General features: G+C 40.9%; 1 protein-coding gene across 1 annotated transcript in view; it reads right to left on the bottom strand.

Moving 5' to 3' along the window:
* Positions 1-24,305, bottom strand: part of LOC124605307 — a 925,143-nt gene that overhangs the window by 633,808 nt on the left and 267,030 nt on the right. The window contains exon 2 of the mRNA XM_047136889.1: positions 15,315-15,321. Within this exon, the coding sequence (XP_046992845.1) occupies positions 15,315-15,321 (7 nt within the window). The remainder of the gene's footprint in view (positions 1-15,314; positions 15,322-24,305) is intronic.

Here is a 24,305-nt window from a genome sequence, read left to right as displayed (position 1 = left end):
AGTTAAAGCATATCGTGTATGGCAAAATCGCACCGTCCAGAACTCCCTTCCCCTCACCCTTCCTTTCTCCCATTGGCTTCCTCCCCCCCTCTCCTTCCCCCCTGCCCGTGTCAAGCACCCAGTGGCAGCCCCCCCCCCCAACCTTTTCAGTGTGTTCAGTGTGCCGAGGATCATCACCAATGTGCTACAGTGTTCTCTTCGTCTCAGTGCGTCAGTGTTCTTCTTCAGTGTGCTCCTTCGTTCGCGAGTGAAACTGTTTGTCTACGTTTTGTGCGCTGCTGAACTTACTTGTACAACCAGTGCCTTCCGAGAACGCCTTCATGTCATTTCTTACGTATGTCTCCTGTTTTTACCATTCATGTATGTCTGTTTTTCTGTCTCCATGTTTACTGTCTGTTTTTCTGTGGCCGAAGAGCGGCGTAGATAGGCCGCTGCCGGCCTGACTTTTGTAAGGTATTAAAATAACAATAAAGACAAACAACAACAGAAGAAGATCATCCAGAACCGACACCGAGGCAACTGTGATGCACCATGGGCCTTAATAAATAGGGTGAACGACGTTTGCCGAGATGTGTACAGGCGAATAGACAGCAACTGTTGAGCAACTGACAGCTCAGATGAACCAAGGCGCTACCAATAGTCTCTCCTCAACGATCGTTCAACGAACACGTCAGTGAATGGGCATGGTTCATGCAACCTTGCTGACTGCTGTCCGTTGGCGACAAAGGCTGGAATTTGCACGCCAATACGCAACTCGACGTCCACTGAGTGGCGAAAGGTAGCCTTTTCAGATGAATCGCAGTTTATGCTCCATCGGACAAGTGGCCTTTGGCGTCTATGGCTGAAGCAATTGTCAGAAGGGTGTAGGCCGGAGGAGGGAGCGTTATGGTCCCGAGAACGTTTTCGTGTCATTTCCTGTGTCATCACGTAGTTTTGGAAGACGTAATGCATCAACAGAAGTATGCATCTATCCTCGGGGATCATGTCCACTCCAATATACAGTTTGTTTTTTTCCTCAGCTCGATGATAATGCAACGTTTCACATAGCTCGCAGTTCAAGGAGCACCAGGATGAGTTTACCGTACTCTCCTGGCCACCCAAATTCTCCGGATTTGAACTGAGTTTCTGTGGGACCACCTCCACCGGGCTGCTCACGTCATGGATCCTCAGACGAGAAATCCAACGCATCTGGCCACGGCACTGGAGCTGACATGGCTCCACATGCCTGTCAGAACCTTTCAGGATCTCAGTGCCCCTTTTTCTACACGATTCGCAGGTGCCCGCGCTGCAAAAGGTGGTTATTCAGGCTTTTGACAGGTGGTCACGTTGATGTGACTGGACATTGTATAATTTAGCATGTGGACGTCACATTACGCGATGTCACCCAATTTAATGAAGACAGTATTTACCTACTGTAAGAGCCTATAACGAGCAATCTACACTTAGCAGGAACCATTTCACAATCTATTCTCATAGAACACTCATTTATTAAATGTAGGCTTACAATGAAACATCCAATAACTGTATTTTTGTAGGGAGAATGTTTTATTGTCATTGTCTACTATGGGTAGAACAGAATACTGGTACCGTGTAACAAGTGAAAATAAGAAATAGTCCAACTTTACACAGATTCCAGAGGAATAGATTGTGAACCAACACCGGGCTTCACCCATCTCCTCCTCATTACCATACAAACAGGGCGACACCCTAAATTCACATCCCAAGCAGTCACCTACACCCAACAGATACAGTTCTATCGAGTCACTGTAAATACATACATTGAAGAACATGTCAACGGATACACTTACGAAAAACTGTCACATTATGGGCGGGGAAAGAAACTCTTTCCGACTACGCTGCCGGCCTATTCATCAAGGTCTTCCAACTGATAAAGCCACACGAAGCTTTCTTTTATATGTACCTAAAAATCAAACAGATAGATGCAATGTAATGCCATAGAATAAATACGAAAAAAACAAAAAAAAATGCAACGAAAAATGGAAAATGGAGCTGATCTATCAGAATTGGAACGGCTATGGTCTAGATTCCCATCTCATTCTTTCACGGTTTGTGTGTGTGTGTGTGTGTGTGTGTGTGTGTGTGTGTGTGTGTGTGTGTGTGTGTGTGTGGTGAAGGATGAGGCAGGGTAGTGAATTCAGTCTCCAATGACACCAAAATTACGCGTCACCGATGGTGACGTAGAGTTCCTTACACCAGATTTTTGCGCCAATGTCCAGGATTGATGCTCTAAAACTATTCGAAAGGTCTCACTGAGTAAATACATGTGATACTGTTCATAGTGATCCCTCAATTGCAAAGATTTGTAAGGTTCGGCGATGCCCTTAGTGTTATTTGAAAGAAGCTCATGTTCCCTTCCCCCACCCTCCCAAAAATAGTACTTTTCGCACTACATCAAACAACACAAACATGACACTATACGCGCATTTTTTAGTTCCCTAGTCACCAAGAAGGCAAAGTGGTCCCAACGTCCATGTCTTGCATCAGGAAGTAGGACTCAGGAATTTATTCATTCACAAGATCTCCGATACACTAGGGATTCGAATCTATGCACTCGTCATAGCTCTCATACGGAAGCTCGTGTCCACTAATATAACGGTAATTTTGAGTGTACTCTAAATATTTTGAATACGAGTTGAAAATGCAACGTCATTTCTTACATCAATTTGATGTGATATTAATTATATACTTTTGTGACGGGAAATAAAAATCAAACACAAAAAAAACTTTCTTTTATGTGTACACAAACATTTTGATAACGCTGGCACGATATAATATTTATGAAAATTATCGATGCCATTGTATCTGCATTATGTATATGCATTCTTTGACTTAAAAAACATTTAAATATTTTTTCTTACTCTGTAATTGATGTAACTTGGAAACATTTTGAGAATGTCCTTTTTAAATCTAAGTTATATACGGACTGAACTATCATATATGTAACTGGTTCAAGCTTAGGGAACGATAGAAAAGCTGGAGGGAAGCTCCGTAGTGAAAAGGCTTAGACGAGAAAGTAAAAGGTGGAAGGTCACGATGTAACTCTGGGAGTCCTTGTGATACAGAAGGAGTCAGTGGCTAGGTCTTGACGCGTCAATATCCCGTGTAATCAGTGAGACAAAGATGTCTGGATAAATTATTCTTCAGGTACTGCCAACTATTTTCACTCGGTGGGAGGACGGGAACAGGGTGCATTTAGCCTCGAGATGTCAACTGAGGAGTTAGATAAGTAGCAGGGGCTCCATTGCCTGGAAAGTCTGAAAAATGGCCTGGAGAGAGGCGTACTAACCACATGCCTGTCCATATCGCAGAGGATGACACGGCGGCCGGTAAACATGCCTTGGGCCGTCACGTCCTGGCGAGGAAATCGTTTATTCCTGTTACAAGAATGTTCCCAATTTTCTTCTTATGAAAAAGTGAAAGTGATTAAAAGGTTAATTACAATAATTAAAGAACTTGCTAACTTTATGGAGTAATAGGATTTCGTCTTGCAAATAACCTTCATGTATACATTTCACATACTTTTAATAAATAATAACATCCACACTTTACATATGCCCTCCATACACTCTCTCATTCTCTTGACATCATTCATGCAACAAAAGATGGTTAAATAATTATTTTGAAGATGGTTGCTATTACTTCAGCAGCGGTGGTAATGAAAGCAAAGGAAAGTCTAGGAAGAACAATTTACATGAACTGATCTTTTTAGTTATAGTTTCAGCTGACACTATAGATGAATAAGTTACAGACACTATCTTGGTCTTCTAACACCAGAAAAGTCATTATAGATTTTTCAGGAAAAAATTTACATCTCGAAAAATACTTAAGATGCTGAACTGAAATTTTTAGGCTATAGCTGTATTATGTGGTATAGTTGTATTATTAACACAAGTCTGTGTAAGGTGTATGGAAAAAATAGAGTACATTTTAATACTGTTTCTTTCGATTCGCTGGGAGTGTGCATAACTAAATCGTACGCAAGGCAGCTAGCTCACGGCTCCAGTGGCCACCGATAGTTGGGCTAATGTGGGGAAAGAAAAGAGACTGATCTCCTCCCGGTCACCTAAGCTCCAAGACCGCGTACTTCATTGCAAGGAGTAAAGGCTCGGAATAGCCCGCTACTTTACAGTATCAAACGCTGCTAAAGACTGCGATAAAAATGATGATCAGAGGGAAATACGTGCCCAGTTGTTGCTCCTTCGACAACAAAACCGACAAACCCAATTTATATTAGAGTTGGAGTGAAAACCCTTGCAGCATATGAAACTGAAGACTTTTATTTGCCGCAGCTTCAGAGACTTGTATTGTTGAAACAATTGTAATTACAGAACCTCCAAACAGAACCTGAAAAGAAAAATCGAGGAAACCTTGCAGAGGACAAATCTAGTCAAACGGATTGTTAATGTGACATACAAATGCTGTTAAACGTTTCGTATTACCATTTCCTTCCCATTCCCTTCTTTATTGTCTAAAAGATATAAATACAAATACAATTTCTATATTTGTCTTGCTCTCTTGTAATTACGTGACTTTTAATTATAATTACATTGCTAACATGTTGCTTATCAGATTTGAATAATGCACAATTAAGCCACGAAAAAATAGCTAAAATTAATCCCAGCGTTTGCCGCCGATTTTATTCACCATCACCTTGCTCCCACTGCTTTCCAGCTGTCCGTCGGTAGGTTCATCTTCATCAGGACTCTCACTTTCACCGTCTTCTTCTTCTTCTTCTTCCTCTTCTTCTTCTTTTTCTGACTCTTTCCTGTCCTCCAAATGATAGGGAAAGTGCTTAGAGGTACTGTTCAGTACAGCACACATTACCGTTAGTACGGCGACTCTCGCTAAAGAAACTCTTACACAATTACCGATGATAGGAAATCGTTGCTTCAGCCCTGACCAAAGGCTCTCTACAGTATTGCTCTTTCCCTGGGGGGCAAATTGAATCGTCGCTGATCAGAATTTCTTGCTAGCTCAAATGGAGTGACTAACCATGGAACCACCAAATAAGCAAGCATTCACGTTGTACCTGAGACCATGTTTCAAGTTGGGCTACGTCTCCATATTCTATCAACAAGCAAGCTATCAGGACATTATGCACCAATGCTAGCCAGTTTCTCACCGGCATCTACAGTGAAATGCACATTAATAGAAGCATAAGCTTTCCGACTGATATGTTAATATCCATGTAATGCTGGTGTTCTAATTTCTGTTTGGCTGCAACCCGAAGCCCCTGTAACAGTTGGTAGTCGAAATATTTGTTACCATTCTAGCTTAACCGCATTAATTTCCTGCAATTTAGACGAGAGCTTCTTAAAACATCTGACCCATAACATCGTTCACTGTTTCACATACTGTTGTCCGGTCAACTTCAAAATCCTCGGCCACACCAGAATCGCATAAACATCGAAGAAGTATTCTCCATCCATTTTCGGGAAATCGAGGATCCTCCACGAGTTTCGACACATACTAGCATAAATACTCCAATTAAAAAGTTCACATTTTCAGTTTCAAATCGTAACACTTCATTACATCTACTAACATCCATTCGAATGTAATAGCGTTTCTCATGTCTGACCAGTAGGAACATCGCCACGGTGCAGATTGACGGACACTTCTTAATAGCTAACATATCCCAGCACCGTCTTACCAAAAACCTAGATGTCTCTCAGTGTGAAAATTAGATTCTATACCTTATTCACAACTTAAATCTAGCCCGTCCGGAAAAGACCAAGATCCATCTTGGTGTATTAGAATCTGCAACGTTTATCCACATACAACTAGACAAATTTAAAATAGAGCAAGACTTAGCTACATCTCATTTTTATTTACATCACTCAGTAGGTGTCGTGGCATTCCAGCAGGCTCCAATGAACTGAGAAATCCTACTGGATTTGCATTTCGTAAACCGAACCAGGAACTTTCAGTTGAATCTTATTATTGATTCGAATTACATCGTTCTTTGGAGGTGGGATAGCGCTCTCCCATAGCCAAGCTCGGTTTGTGAAGTTGTTGGCAATGTTCGGAAGAAATATTCTTTCCGTGATCTTCAATTTATGACTTACGTTCACAGATGTTCGGGGGGAGCGATATCTCCTGTGTTTCAGGAAGAACCAGAAGTTTGCTGTTTGATCATATGTAGACAACGTGGCGTCCAAAGATGGTTTAGTTGCGTGAGACACATATTGTTTCGTCTGAAAACAAAAGAAGAATAGAATCTCACTGACATTTAAACAAGAGAAAAATAGTTATTCATAGCGGCGTCCAACACTTAACCAAATTAAAATGGTATTCATTTCAGACTCAACTACAGTCAGCATTTGCTATTATTGAGAACTATGGGTGTACCCACGGTGAAATAAGGTGGGGCATTTTCCCCTCCCTCCATCCTAACTTGAAGCGAAAAATTTGTGTACAATACGTAAAAAAAAAATATTTATCAAAATTCATAACAACGTTAATGTACAGCCATAAAAATTACCGGTCAAGTTAATGCATTGTCGATAATGCATTGTCGATATGGCCCCCTCCGCACACAGCCGGCTCCGCTCCAAGCGTGACTCGTAAGTTGTCTCAATTTAAAGTGTATCGAAAAATTGAACGCGTTGTAGTGCCATTGTTTCTTGTGTTTTAGTTGTTTTGTATGTTCTTCATTTTCCTGCTTTTGAGTGAATTGTGGTATAACTATTCAGTTAAAAGTAATTTGAATTAAATTTCACTAAGCTGGCTACCTGAAATGGCTATAAGAATCATTTTGAGCACAGCAAAATGTATATACACACTTATATTCATGTAATTCGTTTAATATTTTCATTAGTTAAGTAACATAGCTTAATTTTTTGTCTTTAGGTTTTGTTGGGTTTGGATTATCTAGAGGAATATAGGTGGGTTGGTATTATATCTACTTATGAAGATTTGTAAGAATATCTGGGTAAAGTAAAATACTTTGAATTAAACATCTATTTCAGTTTTTTTGTAACCGAAGTACATCTAATAGTATTAATAGTATAAACGCGAAATTTCATGAAGATGGCTTAATACTTAATGGATTTTGATGAAACTTTACATAATGTGGCATATACACAGAATATTACAAAGGCTGCTTTTTACTGCGAGAAGATATTCCCATGGGAAAAACGAATAACGCGTAAAAAATTGCAGGGCGGAAAACTTGTAATACCTAAACACTATGATGATCAAACATTTATTCTGTAACCCATTTTTACTTCAGTATTTTTCCTTTTCAGGTATTTTTTAAAAAAATAGTTGTTTCCGAATGTTTTGCTTTACTTCAAATTATGTGTTTCCAACAAAAACCTGCCCTGCTTTTATTAATCACTAACTACGTTATTTGATTAGTTAAAAATTTCATGTAGCTATTTTTAAATCGTTTTCATATTGTATTTGATGATTACCAATCGAAAATAAAACGTTGAAAGCATTATTTAGCCTAGCTAGGTAGCCAACTAGGTTTCAGTTAGCAATACCTATCTAACATTACTTACTGAAGCAGAGTGTGAAGAGGAAACAAAAAGATAAAAACGGAAGAACACAGCAGCCGTTAGTGACGGCGCTACTGATAGCATCATCGTACCGGTTCCTGTTTCCACTGCATCTTTGTCAAGTGAACTTATGCTGACATCTGGTCTGGTGCACAGAATCAAATCTGCTGTCGTATTGACGCGGGTCGATGGCTGGGTTGTTCGTATAACATGACGTCACTTCAAGAACAAGAAATTTAAAAAAAAAAATGCCGTTCACTTCCGAATTATGGCTTTGTTAAGGATGCTGTACAGTCAAAAGGCAAATTTAAGTACAGATTGTTGTGAGAATGCGCTCCTTGGCTGGCGTATGCCCATTAATTAATTGTGTGTTGTTTGCACCAACACTGACAAATACTCAATGTTCGTTTATGGTGAGCCTTTCACTCGCTATAAAAATATCTACGAATTTTCAGAAACTGACGTGGCATCTGAAGGCTACAAATCATCCGTTACAATTGCCAGATGTTTTGTTAAAAATATGCCAGTCGATGTACACTTCATTTCTGCCCTTTAAAAGTCGTAGGATCAATAATTTCGACTATGACACTCTGTGATACTCATGAACTACCTCTAAGGGGCAATGAACAAAACGAAGGTGTTTCTGAAAACCTTATAAAAATTAAAATTGGATCTGGTGAACAAATTATGAAAGAACACACAGAAAACTGTGCAAAAAAATGCCACTTACATTTCACCAAAAATTCAGAATGAAATAATCAATTTATGCGGAGATGTCATTAAAAACGATATCATCGCTGACGTAAGGAATGCACTTACCTACAGTATCTTGGCAAGGGAGAGCTATGGCATATCAGGAAAAGAGCAACTTTCTGTTTGTATTAGGTTTTCTGATAGGGTAAAGATTGTGGTTCAAGAACAGTTTCTTGCCTTTGTGGAATTGACTGCCACGGATGCAAAATCTATAGCCTGTGCCAGCGACGATGTTATAATTAACGCAGGTCTGGATCCCGAAAACTGCTTAGTATAAGAGTATCCTGTATGTTCGACATTATCAGGGAAGGACGGTGATGTTCAGAAAATTATACAAGAGAAATATAAAAAAGCACTGTTTTTTCACTGCGCTCACCACAAACTGAACTTGGCTGTGCACGACTTAAATCAAATACCGGTAATTTGAAATACAGTTACCACAACAAAGGAAATAATAAATTTCTTTCGAGACTCGACCAATTCCAATGCTCTGTGAAACCAAATGGTCCCAGAAATATAAATAAATCAATATTTTTAAAGAGAAATATTCCAGGTGATAATAGAAATGTCAGATTTTTAAAGAGAAATATTCCAGGTGATAATGGAAATGTCAGAAGAATAACTGACACTTTGAGGGATCATCGTGAAAGTGCCGATACTCAAAGCGAGAGTTTAATATCCGGAGCAGAGACAATCGCTAACGATCTTGAGATTGATTATAGAATACCACGGATGACAATACGGCAGACGCATCATCAAAAATCCTTCGTCACAGGCTACTAGCGAGTTTTGGAAGAGACCTTTAATGATTCCCTACCTACATTCTTTAATTATATCTCTAGAGTAACGTTTTTCCGACGATAATTAGCTGCCTGCTCATTGCTTACACTGCACCTTCACGCAATGCTTCAAATGGCGTACCAAGACGTTTTGAGAAAAATTGAACCTTCTTGTAGCATTACAGTTTAAGTGGTTTTCTTAGTGAGGCTGCACAGTGGTACAATATACAAGAACAAAAATATGTGTCACAGAGCGAAATGAAGGTAATGGAGTTGCGCTAGTTACAGAAACAGCACTGCTTTACCCAGTCATAATTCAGGCGCTTCACATTTCACTTGCGCACCGCTGCACAGCATTACCATCGTTCAGAACGCTACGAAAAGTTATGTCATAACCATGTCATGGTTACGTTAGACAATCACGGAAACCGTCTTTTCGGCCTCCGTATGATGAATGTGCATAGAAAGAGGGTTCTAGAAGTATAAAATAAATTTTAAACTTAAGTCTTAACCAGATTTTACCAGAGATCTCGCAGATTATTGTTGAAGTCAAATTAATTAATAACTTAAATCAATAAATACTTTTCAGTTCCTACTACTAATAGAGTTTTCTTACTTTTGCTCCACCCCTAAGCAAATGCTTGGTACGACCACTTAGAGGACAGAGGCGTCGATATAATTTTGCTATCGAGTGAACGGTATAGAAGTTGGTATGCTTCAGCGCCATCTAGTAGCGACAGCCTTCCTGGATACCTTACTGGAAGGCACATCTGGAAGAAACACCATTGCGGCGAAATGGCCTAACCGTGCGTTCCTTAATCATTCAGTATTCACGACCCAATGTTCAATCATAATTTTTAGCCACCCACCCCGCTTCGTCCTACAGTAACAATATACGTGTCTATAATTAAAAATTCCAGATTCAAAACACAGTAAAAAGAGAACCATTTCTCAGAATGACGTCAAATTCGAACAACATGTTGTTAACGCAGGGGAAATGCCAAAATTGGACCAATGGCACTGTAAACGTCAGAATATGTATACCAAAAGGCACACGGTACAAGACTGTTCCTCAGTTTGAGTTCGAAAAGTCGAACATGTCTGTCTCCGTGAATGATTGCGTGCTGCTGGTGAAGCTCTTTTACAAGAACGTTGACTGCGCCAGAAGCCATGCAGAAGTTCCAGACACTCAAAGGTATGAAAAAAGGCTTTGGTCCGATGTGTGTAAAGGGACTGGAGAAAATTATTACACAATTCGAAAAGATACGTTCGGTTGAAGGAAATGTGGCAGAGGTAGGAAAGCAGTTGATCTGCCGTCTGTCTAAAATGTGGCCACAGCACTGCGGGAGGGTTCGAATGTGCAGTCAGGGGAACTGCGCGAACGTTGGACATACCTGTGAGCAAGTTGCATAAAATCTTACAAAACGTCCTGCATTGCTATCCATAAAAAATCGTCCATGTTCAGGAGTTGTTGCCTGCTGACCTGCCAGTAAGACAAACGTTAGCTCTGGAATTTCTTGCAACCATGGAAGTGAAAATGAATGGCAATGGAATCTTTTGCGGACACACGAAGCCCACTTCCATCTCCAAGGACATGTCAATACGCAGAATTGCAGGATATTGGCACCCACATCAAGCGGTATCACTTCATTCTGCAAAGCTGACTCTGTGGTGCGGATTGACGGCATCGTTTATCGTAAGGCAGTATTTTTTCGAGGAGATGAGTCGTTCGCGTCATGTTACCTCTAACGTTACTGGTAAACGCTATGTGAGTCTTTTTCGCACCAATGTCGTTCCAACCCTTCAACAGCATGCATGTGTGGGTAGGACAATTTTTATACAAGATGTCGCTCCTCCGCACATTGCACACGTAGTGAAGCGGTTGTTGCAGAGCATTTCGGAAACGCTAGAATTATCAGTGGTCGTTTCGCCACAGCCTGGCCGTTCAGATTATCTGATCTTAATCCGTGTGACTTCTGGCTGTCGTGTTATTTGGAGGATGTTCTGTTCAGTGTTCCTATTACGAACATAGCTGAACTGAAGGCACGCATTGCGCAATGCATTCTGAACGTGACCCTGGAGACACCCCGATCTGTTGTGAAACATGCTGTTTCTGTATTTCAACTTGTGGCAGAAAACTGTGGACAGCATATGGAATATGTCTTGCGGCAGAACGCGCGGAGTGGCCGCGCGGTTTGTGGCGCCATGCCGGGATTGCGCGGCCCCTCCTGCTGGAGGTTCGAGTCCCCCTTGGGTGTGTCTGTTGTTCATAGCATATGTTAGTTTAAGTGGTGTGTAAGTATAGGGACCGATGACGTCATCAGTTTGGTCCCTTAGGAATTCACACACATTTGAACATTTTTTGCACCAGTCTTACGACAGACACCAATGTCATTTCGCTTTTTATGCGTTTTTTTGGCCCTAGGACAATTAAAAACAGATGTCATTTTGCTTTTTGAGCGTTTTTGTCGCAAGTACAATTAAAAATCGATTTCACTTTTCCTTTTTATGTGGTTTTTGGTTCCAGGGCAATTAAAAACCGATTTTTCTCATCAGATGTAGTACAACCCTGTCGTGGTGGATGGGCTAACCTAACTAACAGTACCACAACTCTTGATTGCCGAACTCGTGCAGTTACACACGTTGAGCAGTACCGATTGTGTAACGTCCGTTTCAAACGATAGCCGTCGTATTGAGATTTATCTGTCATTCGTAGCTGACCCAATTTACTTAAGACGCTTACAGCACCATCTATATCTATTGGTAATTTTGTTTCCAATGCATGACGTTCCCCCATTTGCGTCAACAATGTGCTGTTCAAATTTGACGTCAGTCGGAGCAGTGGTCCTCTTTCCAAAACGTTTTGAAACTGGAACTTTAATTATGGATAAATAATCTGTTTTTTTTTCAACGTTAAAACTTTACAAATTATCAAGAATAATTAAATTTATTGCTGCTTCATAATACTGAACCGCTACACTGACAAAACCAGAATCTGTGGCCTTCTAATACCCATTGTCTTAAGTTGTCTATACACATGTTGACCAATCCGAGTAGGTCAGCCCCGATCCGCTCGGCTGTGTGTGGACGATGGACTCGCGGTCTGGTCCATAGTTCGAGTGCACCGGTTTCACTAGCGAGCCTCTACCTGCCTGAACTGACGCCTACCCGTCACCCCACGCTCCGTCATTGCAGGCAGGTAGGGTCCACCAAGCGCTCGCCGGTGTAAACACACAGTCGGAGGGCTGAGGCTGTGGTTGGAGAGTGGGTCTGCCGACCAGTCGCGCTTCAATGACTGCCTTCGTACAGTGTCAGGTAACAGGCGAGTCGTCGCGCCCTGAAAATATTCTAACAAGGGAACCTCCCCATCGCACCCCCCTCAGATTTAGTTATAAGTTGGCTCAGTGGATAGGCCTTGAAAAACTGAACACAGATCAATCGAGAAAACAGGAAGAAGTTGGGTGGAACTATGAAAAAATAAGCAAAATATACGAACTGAGTAGTCCATGAAAAAGATATGTAACATCAAGGACAGTGTGAGCTCATGGTCGCAGTGGTCCCGTGGTTAGCGTGAGCAGCTGCGGAATGAGAAGTACTTGGTTCAAGTCTTCCTTCGAGTGAAAAGTTTAATTTTTTTATTTTCAGTTTATGTGACAAACTCTTACGTTTTCATCACTTTTTTGGGAGTGATTATCATATCCACAAGAAAACCTAAATCGGGCAAGGTAGAAGAATCTTTTTACCCATCCGCCAAGTGTATAAGTTAGGTGGGTCGACAACATATTCCTGTCATGTGACGCACATGCCGTCACCAGTGTCGTATAGAATATATCAGACGTGTTTTCCTGTGGAGGAATCGGTTGACCTATGGCCTTGCGATCAAGTGTTTTCGGTTCCCATTGGAGAGACACGTCCTTTCGTCTACTAATCGCACGGTTTTGCGGTGCGGCCGCAAAACAGAGACACTAAACTTATTACAGCGAACAGTAAACTAATTGCAATGAACAGAGACGTCAATGAACGAACGGACAGATCATAACCATGCGAAAATAAAAAAAGTAAAATTTTCACTTGAGGAAGGACTTGAACCAAGGACCCCCTCTTCCACAGCTACTGACGCTAACCACGAGACTACGGCGCTGCTGTAGTAACATTCTCCTTGATGTTGGATATCTTGAGCATGGACTACTCAGTTTGTATATTTTGCTTATTTTTTTCATAGTTCCACGCAACTTCTTCCTGTTTTCTCGATTGATATGTGTTCAGTTTTTCAAGGCCTATCCACTGTGCCAACTTATAACTAAATCTGAGGGGGGTGCGATGGGGAGATACCCTTGTAAATTCTGAGGAAGCAGTGGCCGCACGGGACGATCGGCGGCCGCAGGCCGCTCGGCAGCGACCACGTGGTCCCGAACCTTAGCTTAGCAACCGCGTGATGCCGCACAACGGCCGGTCCAGCCGCGTGGCTGGGAGTTCCTTGGTGAAGCTGTATGCCGACAGCGCCAACGATGGCGGCATTCGTGAAACAATAATGGCAGATATTTCGCAATTCATAAAGAAATTAATAATAGCCAAAGGAATCATGGTACCTCAAAAAGAAGCATGTACATTACCATTATTTGCACGACGATTCTGATGTCGTAATCAGATTTTCAATGTCTTTATTAGTTTAAAGTTTAGTATCTGACTGTGAATTAGACAAGTAACACCCAGCAACGAATTTCCAAAATGGAAACGCTTCATCCGATTTCGTCGACCGACGTGTCTTTCAAAGCTATTAGCGTAAACCTAAATTGGTATACATTACAGGCATGTAACTTGAATAGTACATGAGTTATTGCAGGTCAAAGTGGCCGATTACTATCGATAGCGTCAGGCCGTGAGTACTCCACAGTTACACGAAAAAATGGTAGCAGCAAGCTTATAAATATATTGATTTATCTATGTCTTTGTTAATATCCGATATATGCTATTCATGAAAAAACTAGTCAGTTATTTACTGCGTTTTAGAAAACACAGAGACATTAAGCTCCTGGCCTACCTTTTTCTTCTTTTCTTTTGATACATGTGTATTTAGTTGTTTATGTATTTAATAATGTGTGTTAGAGCGTGTTTATGGTCCGGACGTAGGATTTTTTTTTTTTTAATTTGAAGTATTTAAATGTAAATCCAGTATTTCGTATGTGCTTAAATATTTGGGTGGATGCATTGGTTGGAAGACATGGCGCGAGCGCTCTAGCCAATCACAGCGCTCGTGAATGGGGAGACTGGATGGGAGAATCGTTTCCGGAGGGGACACGGGGGGGTGCAGCAGAGGACACGGAAAGTGGCGGACGGCGTGGTGGACGCGCGGTCGTGGGAAAGACTTGGAAGTGGAGCGGGTTGCGCGTTATCACGCGAGATAGAAATACTTCGGAGTGCCGACTTGTGCTCTTGTGTGATTTCCGTGCCTTCTGCAGTGAAGACGTAGTGCGCGTTTAGATGTGAATGTCTCGGGAGCTATGTTGTTGTTCGCAGCTAATTACGTGCTGTAGGAATCTATTGTTTCCCTGTTATTCAACTTATATTTTATTTAATTGCTGAACCATCTACACCAGTAAGTGTTTTGCAGAAATATACCGCATTCTCAAAAGTACTTCTACTATCGAACTCATCATTTAAAATCGTTAAGATAGTATCTGCAGACTTTACTTAATTGGAATCTTTCATTTATAAATTTACATTTTATTTTCATAATTCGCAATTTCCGAGTGATAGAAACCCTCGACCATTCGATTCATGGCTCAAATGGCTCTGAGCACTCTGGGACTTAACATCTGAGGTCATCAGGCCCCTAGAACTTACAACTACTTAAAGCTAACTAAACTAAGGACATCACACACATCCATGCCCGAGGCAGGATTCGAACCTGCGACCGTAGCGGTCGCGCGGTTCCAGACTGAAGCGCCTAGAACCGCTCGGACACCCCGGCCGGCATTTGATTCATGTGTGTATTCTTACCGTATACTGTAGACTCAGCAGCATTTGGCCTGTAATGCGGCAACTACGTATCCCAGCCACTAGACAACGAAACCAGCCAAAAATTTTAATATTGCAACTCTGAGTCGGAGGGCACGTACTTATTTTTGAAAGCCTGCAAGGGAGGGCGCGAAAAGCCGATGGATTACCTCATGGGAGTGCAGAGTGCCGAGGGAAAGCAGTACAGCCGCTGCGGGTTGGCAGGACGGGCGGACAAGTCATGAGCATGCACGCCTCGTACCGATGACCTGGAAAAGCAAAAATTACACACGTAAGTGACATGATTTCGTGAATGCACATTATAGAGACAATCGTTTTCAAATGTGGTGCTTATCTGTAGCTGTTTATACGAAGCAATTAGTTGACACAATGTGCAGGTGACAGAAAACTTCGAATGGGTTCTGGTGTCCCTGTGTACGAATGGATGGAGCTTGTTCCCTCAAGGCCACACCAATTTCCACAAAATTGATTGTGAGAAAGAATATGATTCTGCAAGCTGTAGAGTGTCGAGAGTTTTAATTTATATAAGTACTGTGAATTATCATGCCTGCTTTTCCGGTATGGAAGTGCACATTCATAACTAAAAATACGAGCGAGATGTGAATGTTTCAATGAATCCAACTCAAAACTGACCTCTTCTTGACAGGGGCTGAAAGTGACTATAGTTCCACATCCCTTAGAATACTGATATTGGCAGCAATTACGCAAACAGTGTATTTGATACGCGAAGTGTTTCGAATGGTGCCAATATATACATCCACGTCTATATCTATACTCCGCAAACCACCAAACAGGAAGTGTGCCGCGAATGCTTTGTAGACCACTGTCACTTCCCCGTTTCGTGTTCCAGCCTCGTATGGTTCGCAGGAAGAATTATTGCCAGCAAGCTTTTGTATGAACTCGGATCTTTATAAGTTTCACTTCATGATTTTAGCGTATGAAGGAATATATTTGCTGACTCTGGAGGAACGTACGCTGTGCGAGCTTTAACAGTAAACCACAGTATGATGCAGAAAGCCACTCTTGAATCGTCTGCCATTAGAGTCGGTTCATCATATGTGTGACTCTTAGGTGGTTATTAAACATTACAAAAGGCGCTGCTCTTCTTTGGACCTTCTCTATTGCCTTTATCAATACTATCTGGATCGGATCCCGTACTGACGAGTAACGTTCAAGTATTTTTCGGACGAGGGTGTTGTAAGCTACCTTCTTTATTGATGAACTACGTTTTCTGATGGTTCTTCTAATGAATTTCAGTCTGGTACCTTTCTTTCCTGACATTAGTTTTACGTGGTTGTTCCAATTAAAACTGCTCCGTACGCGTGTTCCTAGATAGTTTATGGAAGCAACTGATCCCAGTGGCTGTTCTGTAATGATGTAATCATATAATAATGGCTCTTTCTGTCCATGAATTCGTAGTAGTTACATTTGCTTATTTTGATGGTTAGTTGTCACTCCCAGCCCCAAGCGTTGCTCCTCTGTAGGTTTTTCTGAATTTCGCTACAATTATTTTCTAGCATTGTCACTTCTCTGTATGCAACAACATCATCCGCGAAAAGCGTCTTGCAACTTCCGATGCTGTTTACTATGTTATTTATATATATTGCGGACGCTCTAAAACACTTGTATGTCTGAAGACGTTCTCCATTGAGAATGACATGTTGCGTTCTATCTGTCACACAGTTGGTCTGATAGTCCGTAGACTCGTGTTTTGATCATTATGCAGCAGTGCATACTATAGAATGCCTTACGGACAGTCAAGGATCACACCATCTTCATGGGTGTCGGTATCTACCGCTTTCTGGGTCTCGTAGACGAACAGAGAGAGCTAGGATTGACACCATCAGTGTTTTCGGAACCTATGTTGATTCCTGTATAGCAGAGCCTATCACAGAATTTGTGAGTTTATTCACAAAAACGCACCCCCTCGAGACCGAATTTGAGAGCATAACAGGCAGAGCAAAAGGTGTAAAACAATCGTCTGCAAGATAGGCTCACCATTGTGATTATAAGCAGAGTGTCCTGAATTAGGAAGTGAAAAAAATGAGAGTTTCACTAACTGCGACGTGGTCGCGTATACAAACCGTGATCCAATACTGTCAAATGTTTTTTATTCCACTCTTCGATCACAATATGAATTCTTCAGATGATGACCGGTTTCGTCCGGAATGACCATCCTCAGATATTTTTTACACTATGTCCTAAAGTGATAAGACCATATTGGCATCGTCAAAACATTTAAATACAATCAGCATAGCATCGTCATATAGATCTAAAATAAGGTGTAGAATAGGCCGCATCGTCCACGCAGTCATTATTGCAATAAGATGTTCGGACGATGCCATTATGGCCTTATCACTTTAGGACATAGTGTAAAAAAGATCTGAGGATGGTCATTACGGACTGAAACCGGTCATCGTCTAAAGAATTCATATTGTGATCAAAGACTGGAATAAAAAACATTTGAAGTGAGAGTTTGTCATTCACTCAAAACAGCGTGTTGTTTTGACTATTAAAGAACTTAAACTCTCTTTACCTGTACAGGAAGGCAAACGATATATACTTCCCGATAAGATATATACACCCGTCTGCAGACATTACCGTATCAATAACGACAGTGAATATTGTAAATAATCATTGAAAAAATGTAAATTATGTAAATACTAGAAAAAATAAGTACCACTACTAAAAACAGCTAAATAATCAGCTAATGTTCACTTAAACGACGTAAGAATACCACTAAACTAAACAAGATACACAATTTGTTCACAAACTGTAAGCCGCCACTGCCGCTCCAGCTGCTGCTGCTCACTCTGCTCTGCTTTGAGGATGGAGCTCTACGTGTAACAATCAGTACCTAGAGGCTGTCAGCTGTACGCTGAGGCGACAAAAGTCATGGGATAGCTATATGCACATAAACAGAAGGCGGTAGTTTCGCATATGGAAGGTATGAAAGGTCGGCGCACTGAAATCGCTGTCAGTTGTACTCAGATAATTCATGTGAGAAGGTTTATGATGTGATTTTGGCCGCATGACGGAAATTAACGGACTTTAAACGCATAATTGGAGCTAGACGCATGTGAATTTCCATTTTGGAAATCATCCACATGTCAAGAGCGTGCTGAGAATATCAAATTCCACGCATTACCTCTCACCACGGACAAAGCAAAGGCCGACGGACTTCCTTCACGACTGAGAGCAGAGGCACTTGCGTAGAGATGTCAGTGCTGACATGCAACACTACGCGAAATGCCGCAGAAATCAACGTGGGACGTACGACGAACGTATCCGTTAGGACAACGCGCCGAAATTTAGCAACAGTGGGCTATGGCAGCACATGACAGACGCGAGTGCCTTTGCTAACAGCACGACATCGTCTCTCCTGGGCTCGTAACATGCCAGTTGGATCCCAGTCTAACGGAAAACCGTGGCATGGTCGGGTGAGTCCCGATTTCAGTTGGTAACAGCTGATACTAGGATCCGAGTGTCGCACAGACCCGAATAATCCATGGACCCAATTTGACAACAAGGCATTTCTCAAGCCTGTGGTGGCTCAATAATGGTGTGGGCTGTGTTTACATGGAATGGACTGGGCCGTCTAGCCCAATTGAACCGATCAGGGCTATTTTAGGCTACTTAGCGATCATTTGCAGCCATTCATGTCCTGCATGTTTGTCCCCAAACAACAATGGAATTTTTATGGATGACAATGCGCCTTGTTGCTGGAACACAACTGTTTGCGATCGGTTTGGAGATCATTCTGGACACCTAGATCACCCCACATGAATCCAGTCGAACATTTATGGGACATAATCGAGAGGTCAGTTCGTGCATAAAATCCAGGACCGACTACAGTTTCGTAATTATGGACGGTTGTAGAGGCAGCATGGCTCAATACTTCTGCAGAGGACTCCCAACGACTTGTTGAGTCCATGGCACATCGCGTTGGTTTCACTACACCGGGCAAAACGAGGTCCGACACCATATTAGGAAGTATCCTATTACTTCTGTCATCTCAGTATAATTTTTCATGCGCTGTCTCTTGCCAATAATCACTGCCGCCAGAAATAAAGGAAACTTTAGAAGTTCACCAAGTCGTGTCTTCGCGAGAAGTTCCAACTAGACTCGAACATTCTAGAACGCCTGCACAACCGCGACGTAAACGTCTATAAATGCTGCTCTTCGTTCAATTCCAGCCAGTTTCAATCCGATCGATCCTTTTATCGCTATGTAATCTGCCGTGAATGTGTATATTGTAAACTGGGTGGTAGCCGCAGTTTGCAGTATTAAATTTTCGCGGCAGTAGTTTTATACAGAAGGTTGGATACATTTTTTAAGTGGACGTAAGCGAGCATTAGAGGATCGTGAAGCATCAGAAAATTCACAAGTGAGCATGGTTACGAAAGTAAAACCAAGAAAATATTGTCATGAATACTTGAACTTTGGGTTTATCAGCACTGAAGCATGAAGCAGAAAAATTATTGTGTGACATTCAGTGAAAAATTTGGCATCAAACAGCATGAAACCTAATAAACTTAAACTACATTTGGGAAAGCTTCAAAGTGAGTGCGTTACCAAACTCCGAGTACTTCCCGAATTAAAATTAAAATCTTTTGAAAGGCAATAATCGTTTTCTGAAAAAAAATTATCTATGAATGAAAAACTTTACTTGCCTTTTACAAAGTTTTATATAAAATAACCGGATGTGAAAACCATCACACCACTGGTGAAGAGCTTATTTTTCCAGCTGCAATGGCAATTGTAGAAACTGTACTGGGAGACAACATTGTCAAGCAATTTCAGTCCATACGTCTATCAAAGGATATTGTTGCTCGCAGAATTGCTGATATAGCTGAAGTTGTAGAATCTCAGCTTTTCACGAAGTTTCCTGATAAATGGTTTTCAATTCAGATTGATGAAGCAACAGATGGGAATAAAGATGCTCATTTCACTGCCTATGTTCGATTTTGTGACAGTATATCAGCGGCAGAAAAACTACTTTTCTGCAAACCGTTAGAACAGAAAGCAACAATACTTGCATTATTTACTGTCTTAAATTACTTTATAAACGGGTCAAACTTAGAATGGAGAAATTACGTCGCGATATGCGCAGATGGTGCTCGTTCAGTTTCTCGGAAATTCTATGCATCTCAAGGACCTGTGAAACAAAAATCCCCACAGTGTGTCTAGACACACTGCGTGATTCACCGAAAAGGAAATGAGTGCTAGTGTGAATCCTGTTGCAACAATAATAAGTTATATACAATGAGATTCCTAAAATCATGAACTTTTGCTGCACTTTGTACAGCACATTAGCATTACTATTTTATTGCGAGGCAAGATAAATATCGCGTGGGATATCTTGACAACGTGCTTATCAGTTAAGAAATGAAATCCCCAGTTTTCTAGAAAAGAAAACCCGACCGGTAGCCGAGCAGTTTCAGGACGATTTGTTTGTGATGAAATTGAGCCACTCTGTCGACATATTAGAGAAATTGAATACTTCGAATCTTGAACTCCAAGGAGAAAGTACAGAGTGTTGAGAACGAGTTGTAAAGTTAATTCTTTTTGAAGAAAATAGGATTTATGGATCAGAAATTTAAAGCAAAAATGTTTACAAATGTGAATGAAAATGTTAAAACCTACAAGAATGAAGAAAAACACAAACTGTTTTAGTAATCATTGAAAATCAGTTAATCACGCTGATGAAAACTTAGTAGCACATTGGGAGTGGGTTAGAAATCCATTTCAAAATACTCCTGAAGTTCTCTCAGCTGGCAAAGAAAACACCTTCGTAAACTTCACGGAAAGTGGTTAAATCAAAAGACAGTTTACTAATAAATAGGGCTTTGATTTTTGGGTAAGGTGGACGACGAATTTTCTGCATCGTATACAGTTACGATCTGTGAAACCGGATTTTCTGCGTTTGCTGCTTTGAAGACGAAATATAGATCTGAGCTATACGTAGTGAAAGAACTCAGACTGTCATTTCTAGTATTAAACTTCTCTTCGAAAAACATTGCTCTGCAATCCAGAGCCAAAGTAGTCGCTAATAATCACTAAACTTGTTTTTAATTTAATACTGAAAAGTTAGTATTAAATGCCTTGTACAGTCCGATACAGTCCTATTTTAAGTGCACCATATCAGTATGGATGTGAATTTTAATTTTTTATTATGTCAAAAGGTTGTTTGTTTTGCTTTGCTTTCAGTAAATTGATCAGTTTTAGAGCTCATATCCGTCTCTTTTCAATAATCTCGCGCCTCTCCTTTAGTGTTATCGTACTCCTGCCTAGGAGGGTGCGACCCACAAGCTGAAAATCGCTGGCTTAACCATGCTATGAGATTGCTTCCACAATGTTATTTATTAACTGACTTTCGTAGTATCTCACATTAAAACACACTAATATCTTCTCTTGAGGTTCTTTCATGCTCTCTGTTCAACTTCCATAAGGCGCTGTAGGCCCGTATAGTATGTGATTTTCAGCATGGAATTCGTTGCAGTGTGGGAGCCGAGGGATACCGTAAGGCTCTGAACGGCCGCACGCTATCGGTGGACCGAGGACAGAGAAGCCACGCGTTCTGAGAAGTAATTTCCGCTGTTGCAGACCAACATTCGTCCTGCGACCGTGACGGTGCTGCGCTCAAGATGTTCACAGAAACATTACCAGCCATCCTTGCGTGAACTCGGCGAAATGCTTGCGATAAGAGGAACTGTTTACAAACTTGTGTCCGTGTACTGTCATCCCTTATCTAGCCACTACAATCATTATGCGAAAACAGTGCCGAATACTGCAAGGATGTGGCCGTTTCGCACAAGGAAGTCTCACTTGGAAGCTTCGAAAGTCTCTTGCGAGCGCAGTAGAAACCTCTCATAAAACTAATGTCATATTTATGAGAATATTTCTTTATGTAACTCATACAATTACCGGCATTTGTCTCAACTAGAAGCCTATGAAATTTTCTTAGTAGTAAAATATTAGACTGTATGTAAGGCAATATTTTTTTCAAAAACTAGTCCTTCGTGTTTCATATTTCCAATGTGGTCCCATAAATAACAAAATTAAAAGTTTGGTATATTCAGACTTTCGTATCCTACAATTTTTACCCCCCCCCCCCCCCCCCGCCCCCCCCTCCAATCACTTTCCTCTACTACCAAACTGACGATTCCTTGTAGCCTCTGGATGCTGTAACGTGCCAAGCCGTCTTCAGCCCGCCAAAAGTGCATCACTTGTTATAATCGCTTCTTATATTTTTTGTGTTAAAATGTTGCACATGTCTGACACGTAATGATCAAGAAAAGCCGTGTCCTGTCAAGTCAGCGAGTTTGCTACGCCCAACCGACTGCTGATTCGCAGTGTGTGACAAAGATAACAACTACGATGCAGCTGGCCACAACGAACGTTTGCTGGCGACTGCAAAGAAGAAACACTTATTGTTAAAGCGAGAATTTTTGTTCGCAGAGGATGGTTCTTGGCTTGTCCTTTTAGAATTTGAGTTCAGTCTCTAAGTATTATTCGAGTAGTGAGCCACGAGAGAGACTATCTCAAGAGTGTGATTAGATCGACTTACACGTGTGATACGTGAATTAGTCTGCATGGAGGTAGAACTCAAGTGTGTTCAAAGCAGATCTAAGTCATTTAGAGTATTTTGAGAAGATTATCGGTTTCTGTAGAAAGTAATTATTTCGCCGATTTTGGTGGAGTGTAGACTCGCCAAGTACGGGAAAGGCTCCGATTTATTGAAGTGTTAGATTAGTTTCTCCTGTTTGTAATTTAGTGTGCGTTGTTCTGCTTAATAGCCACACGTTTATATGAGAACCGTATTTTAGTATTTTTGGGAGATTTCCCGTTTGGTGGTGTCTGTGAAGTAACGTGTTCGCGCGAGGTCCTTTGGTTATTTTGTGGTTGAAGATTAAAGCAAGTAGTAAGGGACAGTAGCGTGGCTTTAAATTATTGTGGTTGTCTAGGTGTATGTAAGCACTGAGGAATAGTGACTTAGCGATATTTGATTAGAATTTATTGTGTGACCTCGGCGTGAGCGTCATAATATAGCAAATCCCGGATATCTCTTTGGATGCACTGAATGTGTAGTCTATATTAAAAAGAACGGTTGTCCTATGTCATAGTTATTTATTGAGAAACAATCGAAATATTATTGAGGATTTGATAGCTTTGCCCTTGTCCATAAACGATAAACGACAAATCAAGAAACATTTGCTCGAGAACAAGCTAATTCTCTCTTTTAGAGATAATCGAGTGCTTTTTTTTTCTTTTTTTTTTAAGTTTAAATGTTAGGGGGGCGCGGAAGTCAACGCCTGAAGTGGCTCAGCTTTTTTTTAACAAGTAGAATATTCAAAAGTTTGTTTCAAAGCAGATTAATATCTCGAATACATCTTTTCGTATCAAAGGGAATCGAAAGGCCAACAAAGTAAAAGACTGACATACTGATAAAACCAAGTTGCAAAGCAATTATAATCCTAAAGACAACGAATAATATTTTTCAGTTAATAACTTGTTACGAAAAGAAAGACAATTAATCTTTATTCAGACATGGAAAGCAGGCTTAGTTTTATTGAAAAGTTGTTAATTATAAATGAAAAATTATTCTGTTTAATTCTGAAAGGTTGAGGTTGACGAAATAGTTTATTACGATAAAATTTTAATTGTCAAGGAAAGTGTTACAGCTAGGTGTTACTTATAGAGATTATCGTTGATTGGCAACGAAAGACAAACAATATTAAGTTATGCCTTCTTTACCTTGTGAATGTATTCTCCACTTTACGTAAAAACGTATAACGCTCACACTGATTGCTTGTATATACGATCATTCGTTGAAGCTTTAAAAGAGAAGTAACTACAAGAAGCAACGGATGACGTATTCATCAGTTATAGACGAAAGCAGTCGTTCCTCGTTCCTTCGTTGTTGAGGAAGTGTTTAGGTGTGTTGTCGGAGTATACAGAGTAAGCTTCACTATAGGTTGCTCTTATTGGTAAAGTAAATATATCGTTCCTACTCCTCATAGACTCGCTTATAGTATATTTCTTGTGACTGATACTAGCTTTGGTGGTAGTTTATCTTTCGAACCTAGTGAACCCCGATAGTCAGATTCATAGCTGCCACGTACCCCATTATACTACGAAAGTGTTGTTGTGTCCATCTTTTTGTACATAGTAATGTCGTAGCGTGCTGTAGTGTGATTTATAGCATAAGAAGCTGAATATCGAATCTTAT

This window comes from Schistocerca americana, chromosome 3, assembly GCF_021461395.2.
Source record: "Schistocerca americana isolate TAMUIC-IGC-003095 chromosome 3, iqSchAmer2.1, whole genome shotgun sequence".
Taxonomy (NCBI): Eukaryota; Metazoa; Arthropoda; class Insecta; order Orthoptera; family Acrididae; genus Schistocerca; species Schistocerca americana.
The sequence above is the reverse complement of the archived record's forward strand: the minus strand, read 5'-3'. Positions and strand labels throughout refer to the sequence as shown.